This window comes from Gobio gobio (assembly GCF_949357685.1).
Source record: "Gobio gobio genome assembly, chromosome: 2".
Taxonomy (NCBI): domain Eukaryota; kingdom Metazoa; phylum Chordata; class Actinopteri; order Cypriniformes; family Gobionidae; genus Gobio; species Gobio gobio.
The window spans coordinates 433,777-452,825 of NC_137098.1; the positions used below are offsets into that span (position 1 = coordinate 433,777).

General features: G+C 42.4%; 1 protein-coding gene across 1 annotated transcript; it reads right to left on the minus strand.

Moving 5' to 3' along the window:
- Positions 1 to 559: 559 nt before the first annotated feature.
- Positions 560 to 14,182, minus strand: LOC307139467 (ELAV-like protein 2; the record flags this gene model as incomplete). Its single annotated transcript, XM_079838467.1, has 6 exons — positions 560 to 872; positions 4,407 to 4,445; positions 4,541 to 4,748; positions 8,064 to 8,217; positions 8,287 to 8,390; positions 14,011 to 14,182. The coding sequence occupies 6 exons, from the start codon at positions 14,180 to 14,182 to the stop codon at positions 560 to 562; spliced, it is 990 nt and encodes a 329-aa protein (XP_079694593.1).
- Positions 14,183 to 19,049: the final 4,867 nt, after the last annotated feature.

Here is a 19,049-nt window from a genome sequence, read left to right on the forward strand (position 1 = left end):
TCTTATCCAATCCAAACAGTTTTTAAAAGTAGCCCATGTTAAGAACACGGCGTGCCTCAGGCGGTGTGTGTGTGTCAGGCGGTGTGTGTGCCAGGCGGTGCGGTGTGTGTGTGTGTGTCAGGCGGTGTGTGTGTGTGTGTGTCAGGCGGTGCGGTGTGTGTGTGTGTGTGTGTGTGTGTGTGTCAGGCGGTGTGTGTGTCAGGCGGTGTGTGTGTGTCAGGCGGTGCGGTGTGTGTGTGTGTGTCAGGCGGTGTGTGTGTGTGTGTGTCAGGCGGTGCGGTGTGTGTCAGGCGGTGTGTGTGTGTGTGTGTGTGTGTCAGGCGGTGTGTGTGTCAGGCGGTGTGTGTGTGTCAGGCGGTGCGGTGTGTGTGTGTGTGTGTGTGTGTCAGGCGGTGTGTGTGTGTGTGTGTGTCAGGCGGTGTGTGTGTGTGTGTGTGTGTGTGTCAGGCGGTGTGTGTGTGTGTGTGTGTGTGTGTGTGTCAGGCGGTGTGTGTGTGTGTGTGTGTCAGGCGGTGTGTGTGTGTGTGTGTGTGTGTCAGGCGGTGTGTGTGTGTGTGTGTCAGGCGGTGTGTGTCCTGCTGGTTTTGAAGGACACCTGGAGCACGCGTTCTCCGAGCCGGAAGCCGTTCAGACTGGCGATGGCCACCGCCGCCTCCTCGTAGCTGCTCATGGTCACGAAGCCGAAGCCTTTGCACTTCTCAGAGCTGAAGTCTCGGATCACCTTCACATTGGTCACAGCGCCGAACGGCCCGAAGATCTGCCACAGGACGCTCTCATCGGTGTCCGGGGCCAGATTATACACAAAAATACACCAGCCAGCGGCGTGAGGCGGGAGACGGCCCACTGCATCAATGGAGACGGGAGAGAACCTGCTGCAGAACACACACACACACACTCCATCAATGGACACGGGAGAGAACCTGCTGCAGAACACACACACACACACACACACACACACACACACACACACACTCCATCAATGGAGACGGGAGAGAACCTGCTGCAGAACACACACACACTCCATCAATGGAGACGGGAGAGAACCTGCTGCAGAACACACACACACACACACACACACACACACACACACACACACACACACACACTCCATCAATGGACACGGGAGAGAACCTGCTGCAGAACACACACACACACACACACACACACACTCCATCAATGGAGACGGGAGAGAACCTGCTGCAGAACACACACACACACACGCACGCACGCACGCACGCACGCACGCACGCACGCACGCACGCACGCACGCACGCACGCACGCACGCACGCACGCACGCACGCACGCACGCACGCACGCACGCACGCACACACACACAGTAGGGATAGGTCTGTAACGATTTGACCAAAAAATAAAAACCTTGATTAATTGAACATTTGACCTCGATTACGAAATAATGAACAAGTATTTAGCTGGTTTTTTTTTTTTGCCCTCATAAGGTTTTTGAGTAAGTTCACTAATAAGGTTTGTACTGTAAATATTTTCTACTATTAAAAGGTGGATTTTTTTTTCTAATGAAAAAGTGCATTGTGATTTTAAAACACTTGAAGGAAACGGTTGACTTTCAGCAGTTATTGTCTATGGGGCAGATTTCTGCTTGTACATCAGATACATTAACACAGTAGCCCACATTACATTCATCTGAGTGCATTAATGAGAGAGTGAGTGTGTGTGAATTACTCTTACTGTCTCTATTCATTATGAAGCTGTGGTTTGTACTTACTTCAAAGGTATTAAAATGTATGCCTATAACGGTTGAGTTTCTGCTACTGTAGTGACTTTACTTTAGTCACAGCTTCTGTCTGAGTGTTCGTTTGTCAAAATATATCAGGCATTAGTTCAACATAACACACATCTGATGGCTGAAACTCGCTTTAATGTTCAAACTGGCAGGGCTTAAACCACATACAAATGACAAAGCTCTGTGAGGACGCAGGTGAAAGATCTGCCTTCAGCGCGCGTGTAGAGGACTTTACTGTGTGTGTGGATGACCATGTCTGTCAGAGACCACCGAAGAACATTTCTGACCCAGGAAAAACCCTGCTAGGGATTACCAATCCACACACACACACGATAAATCGGCCAAGAAATTATTGCGATAAACGATAATATTGTCATTCTGAGACCAATTTTCATCTAAAATAATGATAATGGCATAATGCAGGTACACCTTTTCAGAGATCAATAAACTTGTATTTCTAAAGACTATTAATCACTGAAAACGGAAAGCATTTTAAATATCCACAATAAATGAACAAAACAATCAAAACAATAAAAGCAATGGACTCTTGAATAATAAACAGCTGAAACTGCAGAGGATGATCGTGTTTTAGGCAGTGCTGGGAATCAATTAAAAAAATACTAATTAATCACATTTTTTTTCTGTAATTAATCACGATTAATACGTTTTTAATGTTTTGATATTGTAATAATTTCAGTTGCTCTGTAGAATGTAGAAACAATGTAAAGCCAGCATATTTTAAATATGTGTTGTATTGTCATGTTTTTATGAATGAAGGCCAGAATCACTGATGTCTCTATGAAACATTAATGATGTCACATTACAGTATAACTGAAAGATGCCAATCTCAACATTAAAAGTAGTTTTTTTAAAGCCTAATAAATGTTAAGTCAACTTAATCTTTTCATAACCCATTATAATAAATGTTATATTTACCTGTGGCCTTCCCTGTTAGACATATACAGAAATGTAATCGCTTTCAAACACCTTTATTTACTGCATAAATAATAAGTGAAATATAGATCAATCATCATTAAAGCTACATTTGTCTCTGTTCCCGTTGTTCTGTGATGAACATTAATGACATCATCATCAGTGCTACTGTCTCTTTAAGAACAGCCGCGCATCTCATTATCTCACAATTCGAAGTTCATTTAAAGGTGGGGTAGGTAAGTATGATCTAAAATACTTTTGTCCAAATTTGTTTAAACTGTCTTTATATGTCAATACATAATTAAAATGTAAGTACTCTGAAAAAGAGAGTATAAAAATCGAGTGACTCTAGACTTTTTAATCTGCAATAAACACCGCTCATTATTTTCGTTCGGGCCGAATCAAGTGATTGGCTTGGGCGCCTGTCACTCTCTCTCGTTACCATGGCTACCGCCGCTTTTGCTCAGGATCCGCCCACATGCACCCCAGTGTTGCCAAGGGCTACTTCAGCACTGTTGCTGCGGCTGTTTTTCATGTCCGCGGGTTGAAGCGACCCCAATTATGGGATATTTTGCCCCGGGATTTGTGAATTTTAGCAGGCAGCCCTACCGAAAAGACACATATTTTACCCCCCAAACGCGATTTTTACCGGAGAAACACGATCGGGCTTGTTTTGGGCTAGTTTTGAGTAGCAATTGGGCGGATTTTGTTGTGAAAACCTGGCAACCCTGGCGCACCCGTTTGAGTTCAAGAGGCTGTATTTCTGCTGGACAGGTCATCTTTCATTCTGATTATACATTTTTTTGGTTTATGTTTTCATGAAGCATGTCTCACTAGCACACGTAGTTGCCTAATATAGCTAACATAACATTACTTAGCATAAAGTTACAATGTTATACACCTAGGGAACCATTAGTAGAGATGATAAATACTCAATATGCCTAGCTCAAGTTGATCGCTGTCGTGTTGAATTTCGCAAAATGTAACTTTAGATAACAAAATGCGTGTGTAAAAGCTAGTCCACCGCATCCAGGAACTTTCTTTAGAACTGTTAGCTTTAGCTGCTACCCTCTGTCTAAACTCTTCTACCATGTTCACCGGGAACTTTACCTGCACGTTTATTTCGGTCTTTGGTTTGTTTTTATATTCTCTACTAATGTTTTTATCTTGTATCTGTGTGTGTTGTGTGTGTATTTTAAACTTTACCAGTATCGTTATTCTAGCTTGATAGTGAGTACTAAAAGACATCTTATTTGTTTATATTCATAATGATAAAGTTAGATTTTTTATCACATGTGATTCTGACATGATGTCACTACATGCACTTCTTCTCCGCTCGCCTCAGGTTAATAATGCGTCAGCTGAGCTGATCGCGGTGGGCGTGTTCATGTGTTTTGGGGGCGTGGCTTTGGAAAGAGCCCAGAAGGGAGAAGGTGGAGTGAAGGGAAATAATGAGCTGTCTTTAAAACAGTCGTGAGAGGTCTACAGACACTCCATTTTCATACTTTCTTTTTCAGAGTACTTACATTTTAATTATGTATTGATATATAAAGAAAGTTTAAACAAATTTGGAAAAAAAGTTTTTTAACCAAATCCTACCTACCCTACCTTTAAGACCCTAATATGAGAATACTCAACATTCTCTGTGTTGTTGTTATTGTTTATTTTTCTCTAATGGATCAGTGTGAGATGAGCAGCACTGACAGGACGTACCTCTTGACTCCGTAAGACACGTTGAGCAGGTTGTCCAGCCTGAAACACACACACACACACACACACACACACACACACACACTCAGTGAAAGCAGCTCAGACGGAGTTCAGCTCCAGCATGAGCGGGTCAGTACCTGAATCTCTGGGCCGGATGCATTAGCGCTCCAGCGTAGCGTCTGCTAGCCGATACCAGCGGCAGGCTCTTCTGACTGGGGTTGTTGGCGAACTTCACTGTGATTGGCTCGCTGGAGCCCGGCGGCTTCTGAGCGTTCAGCGCTTTAATGGCCTCCTCAGCCTCAGCACGCCGGTCGAAGCGGATGAAGCCCACGCCTCGGGACACGCCTGAACACACACACACACACACACACACACACACACACACCGCTAGTCCAGTCAGATCAGACACCAAACACACACACACACACACTAATAATGATCAACACTAGGGCTGCACGATTAAGCAGAATCAAATCTAGGGACGCACCGAATGTTCGCAACCAAAATTAATCGGCCGAAAATAGCAAAAATGTCCCTTTCGGTGAGGAAAATCATGACATTATAATGACCTCAGTCAACATCAACACCAACCACATGACCGTTTAATGCTAACCCTATAAAGCTAAGTCATTTCTTAAGTTTGATAATGGATCTGCCATGTCATGTTTATGACAGGTTATGATGTATTGGTTTATGGCAAGTTGTCATAACTAAGACATCTCAAATGATGTCATCTTTGCATTAAAAATGATATAATGACACTTAATGAGAGTTGTCATAAACATGAGGGATGCACCGATGTATCGGATGATTCTTGATCAATGTACACCCATCAGCATATCGGCTGTATCATGAGAGAGATTTAACACAACGATGGTTTATTAATGTAATGTCTGCTGCATAACCCAAGATTATAATGTAATATTCCTGCTGCGCTGCGTCTGTTTTAATGTTTATCAAACAACAAAAGACATCGCTCACTACTCTCGACTAAAATTCCTTAAGTATTTATTTCTGTGATGCGGAAAACGCAGATAGAATACAGTCATAAAAACGGGATTTACTGCATAATGTGGAATGGCACCTAATTTGTTTTGATGAATAAATAAAACGTTGGTCAGTCACTTAAAACAAATCGCGTTATACACTAGTGTCTGTGAATATTAAGCCGCAAAAAGACGGTTTAAATATGAATCCTGCATGTTTCTGTGTGAATGAATGCACACACACACACACACACACAGTCAAAATAAAAGTTGAGTTTAACAGTAATTGTGACAGGATTAATGTTGTAAAGAAGAGCTACGTCTCAATGTAATATATGCATTTAGTTTATACGGTGAAAAATATGCAGTTTTTTAACTTAAAGGTGAACTATGTAGGATTTTTGCAGTAAAACATCCAGAAACCACTAGGCCAGTGTTATATATTTTGTTCAGTTGAGTACTTAGAATATCCCAAATGTTTCCAACTATTTGTAAATCGTGAGAAATTGCTATTTTAACCGAGGAACCGGGACGTGTGAGCTATGCGTTTGAGGGCGTCGCCTGTCGATTGCGTCATATCTGCGTCACCCTCGGTCTCCGGTTTTATTCAGTGAAACGCTTTACTCTCACTGCAGTGTGAACAAGTGTCATAGCAGCCGCCGAGCGAACGTCGTAACTTCCTTCTCAACACACTCAGATATATCTAATACGATAAACAGAGCTGCGTTACCTCACACTCAGCACTGGAGAAGAGGAAGTGCCGCCGGCAACCGTGTCATAATAAAAGTCCCGCCAGCGACTATGTCATAATAACAGTCCCGCTCTTCAATCGCTCCTGCGGCCTTGCTCAGCTCCACAACACTCGCTCCTGCTCTGCTTCACTACAGTAATGTTAATAATCACATCCATGAACATGATTTCTGCCCGAGTCCTATCCTGACTGTTTCCCACCGGCTGTGAGGTGAAGACCACATGTCCCGAGATTCTGCGCTCAAACGTGCCGTCATCAAACTACGCCTTTGTTTTGAACAGGCGACCTCTAGTGGACGGAAAAGTTACATAGTGTAGCTTTAAAAAGCACTGTTTATTTCATATTTTCTGTTGTGTGTATATATATATATATATATATATATATATATATATATATATATATATATATATATATATATATATATTTATTTTATTTTATTTTATTTATGTTGGCCTGGTGAATGATTATAATTCAAATAAGAAGGCAAGTGACGAATATCGGTATCGGCCAATAATTGTAATCGGTGCATCCCTAATAAACATGCATACACACTCCTTCATATTCATGTCTTGTCAGTCTTATGCACAACTCTTTCAAGTAAAGCGTTACCAGTCTATTATTATCACCCATAAAAATCTGATCAAAGTAATCGAGCGATTATCAGAATAATGAGCCGATGTGGCCATCAGTAACTCCGTCAGTCACATGACCGGCCTCACCTGAGATCAGTCACATGACCGGCCTCACCTGAGATCAGTCACATGACCGGCCTCACCTGTGATCAGTCACATGACCGGCCTCACCTGAGATCAGTCACATGACCGGCCTCACCTGGGATCAGTCACATGACCGGCCTCACCTGGGATCAGTCACATGACCGGCCTCACCTGAGATCAGTCACATGACCGGCCTCACCTGGGATCAGTCACATGACCGGCCTCACCTGAGATCAGTCACATGACCGGCCTCACCTGGGATCAGTCACATGACCGGCCTCACCTGTGATCAGTCACATGACCGGCCTCACCTGGGATCAGTCACATGACCGGCCTCACCTGAGATCAGTCACATGACCGGCCTCACCTGAGATCAGTCACATGACCGGCCTCACCTGGGATCAGTCACATGACCGGCCTCACCTGAGATCAGTCACATGACCGGCCTCACCTGGGATCAGTCACATGACCGGCCTCACCTGGGATCAGTCACATGACCGGCCTCACCTGGGATCAGTCACATGACCGGCCTCACCTGAGATCAGTCACATGACCGGCCTCACCTGAGATCAGTCACATGACCGGCCTCACCTGAGATCAGTCACATGACCGGCCTCACCTGGGATCAGTCACATGACCGGCCTCACCTGGGATCAGTCACATGACCGGCCTCACCTGGGATCAGTCACATGACCGGCCTCACCTGGGATCAGTCACATGACCGGCCTCACCTGGGATCAGTCACATGACCGGCCTCACCTGGGATCAGTCACATGACCGGCCTCACCTGGGATCAGTCACATGACCGGCCTCACCTGGGATCAGTCACATGACCGGCCTCACCTGGGATCAGTCACATGACCGGCCTCACCTGAGATCAGTCACATGACCGGCCTCACCTGGGATCAGTCACATGACCGGCCTCACCTGGGATCAGTCACATGACCGGCCTCACCTGAGATCAGTCACATGACCGGCCTCACCTGGGATCAGTCACATGACCGGCCTCACCTGGGATCAGTCACATGACCGGCCTCACCTGGGATCAGTCACATGACCGGCCTCACCTGAGATCAGTCACATGACCGGCCTCACCTGGGATCAGTCACATGACCGGCCTCACCTGGGATCAGTCACATGACCGGCCTCACCTGTGATCAGTCACATGACCGGCCTCACCTGAGATCAGTCACATGACCGGCCTCACCTGTGATCTGGTCCGTGAGGATCCTGGAGGTGATGATGCGTCCGTATGGAGCGAACAGCTGGTCCAGCTCCACCTGGGTCATGGTCTTCGGCAGGCCGCTCACGTACAGGTTAGCATCACGGATGGAGGCCGAGCTGGGGCGGGCTAACGACACCTGGAACACACACACACACACACACTGTGTGTGACACAGACGGAAGACGGCGTGATTGACAGGTCTTACCTTGATGGTTTTGGCCTGCAGTCGGAGTCCATTTAAAATGTTTATGGCTTTTTCTGCGTCTTTAGGATCCACATAGTTCACAAACCCGTAACCCAGACTCTGACCTACACACACACACACACACACACACACACACACACACACACACACACACAACACACACACACACACACACACACACACACACACACAGAGTTATAATCATTACACACTGAAGACAGGAATTGAATAAAGAAACACATGTAAAATAAAACATTGCGCACACTTCCCGGTATAAATGACATGTGTAGTGATTTCTTCTGGTTTGATGATGGATTATTAGGCTACTGTCACTTTAAGAGCTGCACAGATCCAGTACACTGACACACACACACACCTCAATCAGACGCTCTCCTCGCGGTCCTAAAGATGCAACTGTCTGCTTTACACAGAGACTGGCATATTGTGTGTGTTTGTCGGTTTAGACACGCACCTGAGGGTGTGTAATGCAGAGACTCTCCTCATGTGCAGTTTGAATATAAAGCTGCATTTAAAGGGTCCAAACGTATCAGTGCAGAAGCTCTCAGTGAAATATAATGTGGATAACACTCAATAAACATCTGTTCGTCAGGTTAATACTGATGATCACTCAAGCCCCTTTATCTAAACCGCTCTACTCAACCATCCGCCATGTTTGTAGTTTATCACTTTTTATCAGCGTTTGTAGTTCTAATTGAATCTTCGTCTAACTCGCATTGGGTTGTGGGTAAGATCCGCCGTTAGAGTGTCTGATTCTGAGCGGGAACAGTAGCTCATCTGGGATCTGAGGAACGCTCTTCAACACACTAGGGTTTGGGACGCACTCGTTCTCTCTTCGAGTAGTGTTAGCATGGGCGTCAGAACCACTGTATGAGGGCGGGACAAGACTAGCCCACTTTTACCATCTAGAACACTGTTCATCTACCCTCAACCAATAAACACTATTATTAAACACACGTTAGATGCTTTATTCCCACTTTTCGAATGTTTATATTGAAAATAAATGCCTGATCTGATATATGATGGGAAAAGGGAGTAGAGCGAGTTCAGCAAAAGGCAGATTCGACCTGCGTTAAACCCCCCCCCTACACTCCTGTCACTGTAAGGCCAATCCAATTTCTACCTCTTAGCCCGTCTCTTTCCTCTAGCCCTTCGTTTTGCGCGTTCACGTGAAGGGTTAGGGGTGTCTCGCTTCCCTTTTGGCTGGAGTGGTAGAGGAAGAGGATTTTTCAGGACCACACTTTGAAGGAAGGGGAGGAGTTTCCCTCCAGCGACTGCCGTGCTGCTAGAATGTGTGTGTGTTGCCACTCAGGATCGATCACTTGTGTCGCCTGGCTGCCAGTTTCTCTGTAGCTTGCTAAACACACTATTTGAGTGATGTGAACACGTTAATAATAGTAAAATTAAAAAAAACCTGGTCATCCTTCATAACGCAGTCGATATTTACATCATGTATCGTCTGTAAACTCTTGTGTTACAAAGCCAACGACTGACTTGACGTATAACATATGAACATTATCACAGCACCATAGTAGAGAATGAAATGCCGATCAGCACGGAATGGAACGTTTAATAAACAAAGATAAAAGTTTGGCACGATGGAAAAGCGGCTTCACTAGTCCGATAGCCCACCGCCAATGTACGCTCCACCAGTAAGAAATCTATGAGATACCGAACACTAAAATACATAATATACACAATATACTTTCACCAATTACGATTTATTAGTTACTCCATAACCAAATACAAGTAGACCATAAATGTTCTACAGTTACTGCTCACCCATCATTGTGTTCAGGATATTATAAACAAAAAAGGCTGATGATGGTTAAACGTCATACAAAAATAGAACCAAAGACAGATTAAACACAAATAGTAAGATTAATAACAAACTACAGTGTTCACTAGCAAAAGTGTTTGTTTTCCAGTAGATGGCAGCAATCTTCCACTAAACTATGGCACATTTCATATTTTCACTATGAATGAAACTGAGTAGTAGATATTTTATTTGAATTTGACATAAAATGTTGCTATTATATAAATAGACTATTATTACAAATTTACATGTACATTTAATTTAATATTTAATCAAATTAAATATGAATTTTAATTAATAAATAAAAATTTAACACAACTACACAAAACTACACAACTGTAGAGTAAAAACATTAATACAAAACTGATATTCCATGCGTTTAAAAAAATCTGATAAGATTAAGGTAAAGTCACACTGTCTGGACCTCTCTAGACAACCCAGCACAATTGCTAGCATAAAGTTTAAGGTAAAAATAACTGCCATTCATTTACTAGTATCTTAATACTATGCAATTTGATAAACGGTTCATTCATTACATCACTTTACCTCTGTCTTTATCCCCATTTTCCATCTTCCCTGCATCAGAGGGCTTTGGTCTTTTTGATACTGTAGGGTATAGGCTATGGCAGACCATAATGCTCATTTATAATGTGTCATGTGAATTCGACCATCTGTCACAATCAGGTAACTTTTTGTCTACACCTTGTGCGAGTTAAGCACCCTCAAACGAAAGCAATGCTTTCTACATTGAATGTGGCAAGACGCGACGCGACACAACACAACAGTTACGTTAATTCATTTTATACCAGCAGGTCAAACAAAATCATACAAGAAACTAATTATGGAGCTTTGATATTACAGAAACGCCAACTCTATTCATTCACTAAAATTAGCTGAAAGTCAACCGCACAACTGTGCAACGTGCATGTTCACATTTTAATTATCCATAACAACCCCAAAACTTGCCCGCTTGCCTTGCACATCTGCTAATAAACGATGGCCAACTTTTTTCAACTATTTTTCTTACCTTATTTATTTTTGTTGTTGCTGTGGATGTTATTGAGCTTGTAGAAGTTTAGCTCTTGCGTTCTTCTGAACATCTCGCGCTGCCATTGCCCGATGCCATTTTTATATCACTCCATAATCTGTCTATGTTTTAAATGCCTATTCCCCGAGTGGTAGACTACAATGACTGGCTGTTTTAAAATATCTACGAGAAGAAGCCTAGGCCTCCATACTGACAGCTGGGCTCATAGCTTGCAGGTTTGCTTAGTGCACTGTAACAATATTTAAGAATGTATATATTTTTTTCCATTTGATTGGTTCAACCGCCACTCACCCAAAAAAATTTTAAATATAATTTTTCGTCAAGTCACCCGCGGCTGTAACCGTATCAGCGCATCTCTGTTACGCGGTTCAGCCATGGCCTGCACGCTGCAGTTATCCGGCCTGCCCAGCTTGCTTGAGGCACTGAAATGAAACGAACGCGCGCGGCGCGGCGCGGGCTTGAAGCATTTTCTAGGAGGGGCGGGCATGTAAGCGGAGGGTTAAAATGAAGCGCTCTGATTGGCTGAAAGCTTTTCACTCCACTTTCACGCTGTGGCTCAGCAGCAGAATCAACGTCATAGACTGCACTGAAACCGCCGAAATGCGAGATGCAACAAAATGCGTACATAGAGAGCAGCGAATCGTACAAGCGTACCAAAGGGTCAAAATGCGTGCCGAGTACGAAAAATGCGTACATGTTGGTAGGTCTGGTCTTGTATGTTCTGTATCATCTTCGGAAACTCTGGCTCATACGTTTGTGAACTGAAAACAAGCGCCGTTTTATTAAGTCCAAATACAGTGCAAAACTCCATTCCTCAGGTCCACAACACACCCTGCTGGAGCTCAGCTCCGTCTCCTTCAGCACCAAATATTGTTATTAGACTTTAATTATTGTTCGTCTCCTGGCAAATAAAGGCTGAATGGAATTATCAGATGCCATAATGCATTAATCGCTGCATTCTCTGGTTCAGCCCCGCGGCCTCAGCCATTAGGTAAAAGAGATGTGGTTGAAAACACTGAATAGTTGTCATGAGATGTGGTTGAAAACACTGAATAGTTGTCATGAGATGTGGTTGAAAACACTGAATAGTTGTCATGAGATGTGGTTGAAAACACTGAATAGTTGTCATGAGATGTGGTTGAAAACACTGAATAGTTGTCATGAGATGTGGTTGAAAACACTGAATAGTTGTCATGAGATGTGATTGAAAACACTGAATAGTTGTCATGAGATGTGGTTGAAAACACTGAATAGTTGTCATGAGATGTGGTTGAAAACACTGAATAGTTGTCATGAGATGTGATTGAAAACACTGAATAGTTGTCATGAGATGTGGTTGAAAACACTGAATAGTTGTCATGAGATGTGGTTGAAAACACTGAATAGTTGTCATGAGATGTGGTTGAAAACACTGAATAGTTGTCATGAGATGTGGTTGAAAACATTGAATAGTTGTCATGAGATGTGGTTGAAAACACTGAATAGTTGTCATGAGATGTGATTGAAAACACTGAATAGTTGTCATGAGATGTGGTTGAAAACACTGAATAGTTGTCATGAGATGTGGTTGAAAACATTGAATAGTTGTCATGAGATGTGGTTGAAAACACTGAATAGTTGTCATGAGATGTGATTGAAAACACTGAATAGTTGTCATGAGATGTGGTTGAAAACACTGAATAGTTGTCATGAGATGTGGTTGAAAACACTGAATAGTTGTCATGAGATGTGATTGAAAACACTGAATAGTTGTCATGAGATGTGGTTGAAAACATTGAATAGTTGTCATGAGATGTGGTTGAAAACACTGAATAGTTGTCATGAGATGTGGTTGAAAACACTGAATAGTTGTCATGAGATGTGGTTGAAAACATTGAATAGTTGTCATGAGATGTGGTTGAAAACACTGAATAGTTGTCATGAGATGTGGTTGAAAACATTGAATAGTTGTCATGAGATGTGGTTGAAAACACTGAATAGTTGTCATGAGATGTAATGTGACGAGCGCTGAGCGTCTTGTCTCTGGCTCAGCCAAAGCACGTTTTAATTTTGGCACCGAAATGAGGAACCGAAATCTAGAGAATCTAGAAAACAGTGCATGTCTGCCTCATTCTGTCCAACAAAATACTATTAAACGTAGACGTATTTTGTGGGCAGGTAAGCATTTATCACATACGTGTACCAACACCAATATCCCCCAGAAAGAACTACAACACAGCGAACGAACGCTCTGAGGGCGGAGAAGCAAACACTCTAGAGCTCCGCTTTGTAGTCATGATTCGACACTTTTTTGCTATTGTGTAACGTTAATAACTTTCTGCGGCCAGCGTTTCTGGAAATTAATGAGGATAAAACCTTTTTTTTTTAGACCTAACTAAATGAAATTTAAGACCTCGGATAAAAATCTGGCCGTTTTTAAGGCCTTAAATAAAAAAAAAATGTTTTAGACATGTTAAGACCCCGCGGGAACCCTGAATAAAACAGAATTGGGATTAGGCCTAAATGATTGGGTGACTTTTGTAAATTTGTCTATCCCAACCAGACGTTTAGTAAACGATGCAGAATATTAATTGCTCCTAAAAATTGTTTTGCTTCTGACGCCCATGCTATTTAGGAAGGATAGGGTGCGGACTAAAAAAAAAACTATGACTTAAATGAAAGATAAATTGTCACAAAAGAACTTTAGAAAGGCTTGGTTCAATATTGATCAGTGTTTCCCACATAGACTAATTCGTGGCGGTTCACAGAATCAACAGCGGCCGCCACATATTGCGTGTCGTTATTCTTTTTGTTTAACGCTATTTAAAACAGGCGTATTGGTTCAGCTGCGTCTCTCTCTCACCGGTGATCTTATCTCTGACGATCTTGCAGGACTCGATGTCTCCGATGCTGCCGAACAGACTCTTCAGCTCGTCCGGGCTCATGTTCTGCGGGAGATAGTTCACGATCAGGTTAGTTCTGCTGTCGTCTACGGGCGATGTGCAGCTCGATCCATCGCACAGCTGCGTCTCCATGGCGACGGTCACCTGACACACACACACACACACACACACACACACGGTCATCACTGCGACTCCGTTACCAAACACAGAACGAGCGGCATTTGCTCTTAGTTTGTATTATGTTCGGTTTGCATCTTAAAGGCACAGTGTGTAATTACTCGACTCAGAGGCGTGTCTTGACTCGTGAGTGGGCGGAGCTTTATTTATGCTGCTTCCACTTCTTCCGCTCATGCGTGTGTGTGTGTGTGTGTGTTTGATCCTCTCACACACACGTGAGTGTGTTAAAGTGATGATGTAATGTTGTCTGGGCGCTACTATGAGACACTTGTTCACACTGCAGTGAGCGAGATCATATGAGGCGGTAAAACAAGGCATTCTGGGTAAATCAACAACAGCAGATTTACACACTCAGACTAACTGTGTTGAGCTGGAGAACAATGAGGAGTTTCTGTCCATCAATGATCCAAACAGTGGCTAATAAAACACAGCAGATATTAAAGCAGCTAGTGTTGCCATGGCTACCACACAATAACACCGGACGCGGGGATGATGTCACTGATGGGCGTGTCCTGGGGAAAATCACTGGATTTAACTTCTTAACCCGCACCGGTTCTTGGGCGTGTCTGTACTTTTATTTTATACAAAATATTCAATCAACTAATCACAAACTGTGCATCATTTGAAAGCTAAAACGCTCAAGATTCATGTTCTGAACTAAATACACCAGAGAGGAAAGGGTTAAATGAAATGCTAAAGGGCCGGCCATGTAAACATTAGCATAATATTAGCGATACTCATCTTTCATCTCCTGCCGTTCAGATCAGATCGGACGAAACCAATAAACACCCGCGTAAGAGTCCACTCTTCAAAATCCATCCCACTTTTTAATCCAAAACAACGAAAAAATAGGGAAAAAACTCCATTGTTTGCAAGAGAGTTTTGAGTTAGCGTAATCAATCATGTCCATTTTCAATGAAATATCGATTCTAATCAGTTTCTGGCAAACTCCCCCTGCTAGAATAGTGTCTTCCTCGTAATATAACCCCGCCCTCGTCTCTCTCCTCCAATCAGAGGCTCTCCTGTGACGCATCATATAACAATACTCTGTGACGGACACTTCTTATCAACTAAAGGAGTTTTTTACACTTTGTAATTTCTGTAAATAGTTGCTTTAGTTTCTCAGTAACTGTTTATCCATTATAATTAGCAGTTTATTGCAGATTTATTTGAATGAAAAACTACTCTTTACAAGTGCAGATGTCCTGAAATAAATGGCCTTTTTGAAAGGACGCCTAGACTTTTCTTGACATAAAAGCTCACAGAAGCTCCATTAAATAAGAGAATCATCCTCATATTTGAATCATGACATGATTAGACATTCAGTTTTATATTGAAGTTATTTTCGGGCTCTTAACATTAAATTATCATATTTTTTTCCCTAAGTGAAAAGTCACTTACATGTATATTACTCTGTTCTCATATTACTTTGAGTTATTATGACTCTTGGGTAGCAACATTTCAAATGTCTAGTTTAAAATAAGACGAGATTTATGAATATAGACCATAGGGTTTAAGAGCTGCAGATAGTTTCATTTTGGGTATATCGTTTTCAAAAAATCTCAAAATAGGGGAGCAGGTTAAGAGGTTAAACAATCTTGGAGTGTTTTTTTTTTTTTTTTGGACTTCATCTCAAATGCTGGAGTTTCCAAACACTGAGTTATGAATCTTCACGTGAACCCGCAAACGAAGATTTTTGTATTTAAATTCTCTAGATCATGATCTAGAGGATATTTTAATACTAAAATCTTACATATTGTGCCTTTATGTTTAGAAGAGAGAATGTGTGTGGGTTCATTGTGTTTGTGTCTGAGTGAGAAATGAATGAAAGTCATTTGAAAGATGACAAATCAATAATAACTGATCTCAGTTCAGCTCAAATGCAGAAATGACCCTTCGACAGACTCGCGCCATCTCGCGGCCAGACACCGGGACTTAAACCTTTTATGTTGACTTTGAAAGACTTTAAACTTTAATATTATTCAAAAGCACGTCTCAAAAAAACAGTATGGCGTCGCTTTCCTTCGTTTGCGGGTGCACGTGAAGATTCATAACTCAGAGTTTGGAAACTCCAGCATCAACACAACAGATATAACGCCAATAAACAAACAAACAAAACAACAGATCATAAACTAGAGGAAAACATCGGGTAAACACTAGCAAACAACGGCGAACTACGCCGGGTTACGGACATCCTCCTCTCCGGTGTGTGTGAACCGGTTCCCTCAGGAATAACACACTCAGATAAAACCGTGTACATCTACATTATAGAAGCATAAACACCGCCAGTTCTCACTAACTGATATCTGATTAAATTAAATAAACTCACGACGAGAAAACACGCTTATACATAATAAAACAGAGCAAATAAATCGCCTTTCTTACCTGATTTGGGTCTATAAATCACCTGTGTGGGCACTGATGATCTGCACGCGCGCACGTTAAGGTGGCGATGGCGGGAAACAGCGGCTCTAAGAAGACTGGCGTGTGAATGAGCCAATCATGGCGTCTCGTTACGATTCCCTCGCACGCTATTGGACGATGTGAAGCGCGAGGGCGGAACCTCCGTGAGTCAGCAGGTGCGGCGGATCCAGGTGTGATGAGCGCGCGCACTTAATTGTATTCACGTTTACAGAACAACATTAACAAATAATTTTTTTCCATCGCGTACAAGCAACAACGTTGTCAAGACGATCCGGTTCACACAGATCCGTGTCCAGGCCAGCGTTTGGCAATGGCACTTTGTTATGAAACTATACACTGTGGACTGATCGCGTAATGCGCATGCGCGTTAGTGATGGCCAAATGAAGCGTTATTGCTTTCTGATACACATAGAAAATGGTTCATTAGTCGAAGCTTCATTCAGATAGAAATTGCAGCACCATCTCCTGGTGAAGTAAATGTAATGCAACAAAGCTGAACACCATAAAATACAAGTAGGCTTATATTAAAGGATTAGTTCACTTTTAAATAAACTTTTGCTGATAGTTTCCTCACCCCCATGTCATCCAAGATGTCCATGTCTTTCTTTCTGCAGTCGAAAAGAAATGAAGGTTTTTGATGAAAACATTCCAGGATATTTCTCCATATAATGGACTTCAATGGGCTCCAAACGGTTCAGTTTCAGTGCAGCTTTAAACGACACCAGATGATGAATAAGGGTCTGATCTAGACAAACCATCAGTTTCTGAGAGAAACCCAGCAGTATTTATGCTATTATTTTACCTCTTATCAGACGAGCGTGATCATCTCTGAGCTCAGACATAACTTCTGCTGAGTGAGGTCAAAATATAGATGTATACGTAGATGTCTCATCAACGCTTGCACAGATCAGTAGAATGAGGCATCTACGATCGATATATCTATGACCACGCTCGTATTTTGACCTCACTCAGCGGAAGTTATGGCTGAGCTCAGAGATGATCACGCTCGTCTGATAAGAGGTAAAAAAAAAGTGTGTGTTCATATACCAAGTACCAATAAAGTCACCAAGTTTCAGACCATTCCGATGAAGCTACGATTTTTAACACTTAAAAAAAATAATAATTCGGGTCAGAAATGACCGAAGAGCCCCAGAGTTTAAGGCCCTTCCGTATCGGCTTCAGGAGAAACTGCGGGAGGAGCGTTAACTTCCATGAAGACGGGAACTCTGTTAAAGTTTAAAACTATTGGATCTGCCATAACAAATCGCTAACGTTTGGTCATCTCAAACTAGCGCATTACATCATCATCATCGTTCTCAGCCACTCCCTCTGTTCCCTGATTGGCCGGTTCAAATCTGACCGCAATCCAAAACAAATGTATGCATAAATATGTGCATGTACCCATATGTGTGTGTGTATAGACCTGCTATTAACTGATAAACGTATCAATCCATAATGCACCAATACTTTTGTCAAGTGATATAAAAATGAAAGCCTAAAGCTGTAGAGGTGTAGCAGGTTATGACACAGAAGGGGTGTGAGATCTCACGGGATAAAAGCTTGAGCTTCCTCATCTGCTCCTGACCACTGAACAACAGCTGACCGACACAACGGTGAGAACACACACACACATTTAATAATAATAATCATTATAAATGTAGATAATAATAATAATAAACAGTAGATTTATAGCACTATACTTGGCATTAAATGACAGGAGATCACTGCTGTAGGAGAGCCTTTCTCTCGTCTGTAATCGATCTCTGCATATTGTTTTCCTCTTTAGGACAGTCAGAGAAATAAAATGTTTTTCTTTTGCTATCGGGGCAAATGGGAACACAGAAGTGATGTGTGCTGTAGTCTCCGGTTCACCCACCTATGATTTCCAATCGTATTAATGTCAGATTTTGCCTTGAATTGTGTTTCCTAAGACTCTTATTTGACTGTTCATTGAGTTTTATATTAGTTTTGTATTTCCTGTTCCCTTGGTTACGGAGTATACACTATTGAGTTTCTTCAGTTCGCCGTCAGTCATTGTCTTAGCCGGTGTGCTAAACTGGTTTCCCTGGTTTTATTATTCCTGTTGTAAAATATATGATTTGTGCTGAAGACTGCTGGCGATTAGACCCTCACCGTTTCTCCCAATCCTGCTTGACAAATTTGTATTTATTTTTATTATTATTGATTAACTGTTGATTGATTAAATCAGGGGCGCTGCTAGCAATTTTGGGCCCTATGAAAGAATCTGATGTTGGGCCTCTACCACACCAACCTAGCTATCCAAAATCTGTCTGCAATCTAATAATACTGACCGTTTAAGCTCTGCTTGCTCAACCCAGAATGCCCCAATTGGCTGATGAAACATTGATTAAGATACAATTTCTACAAAACAAAACTT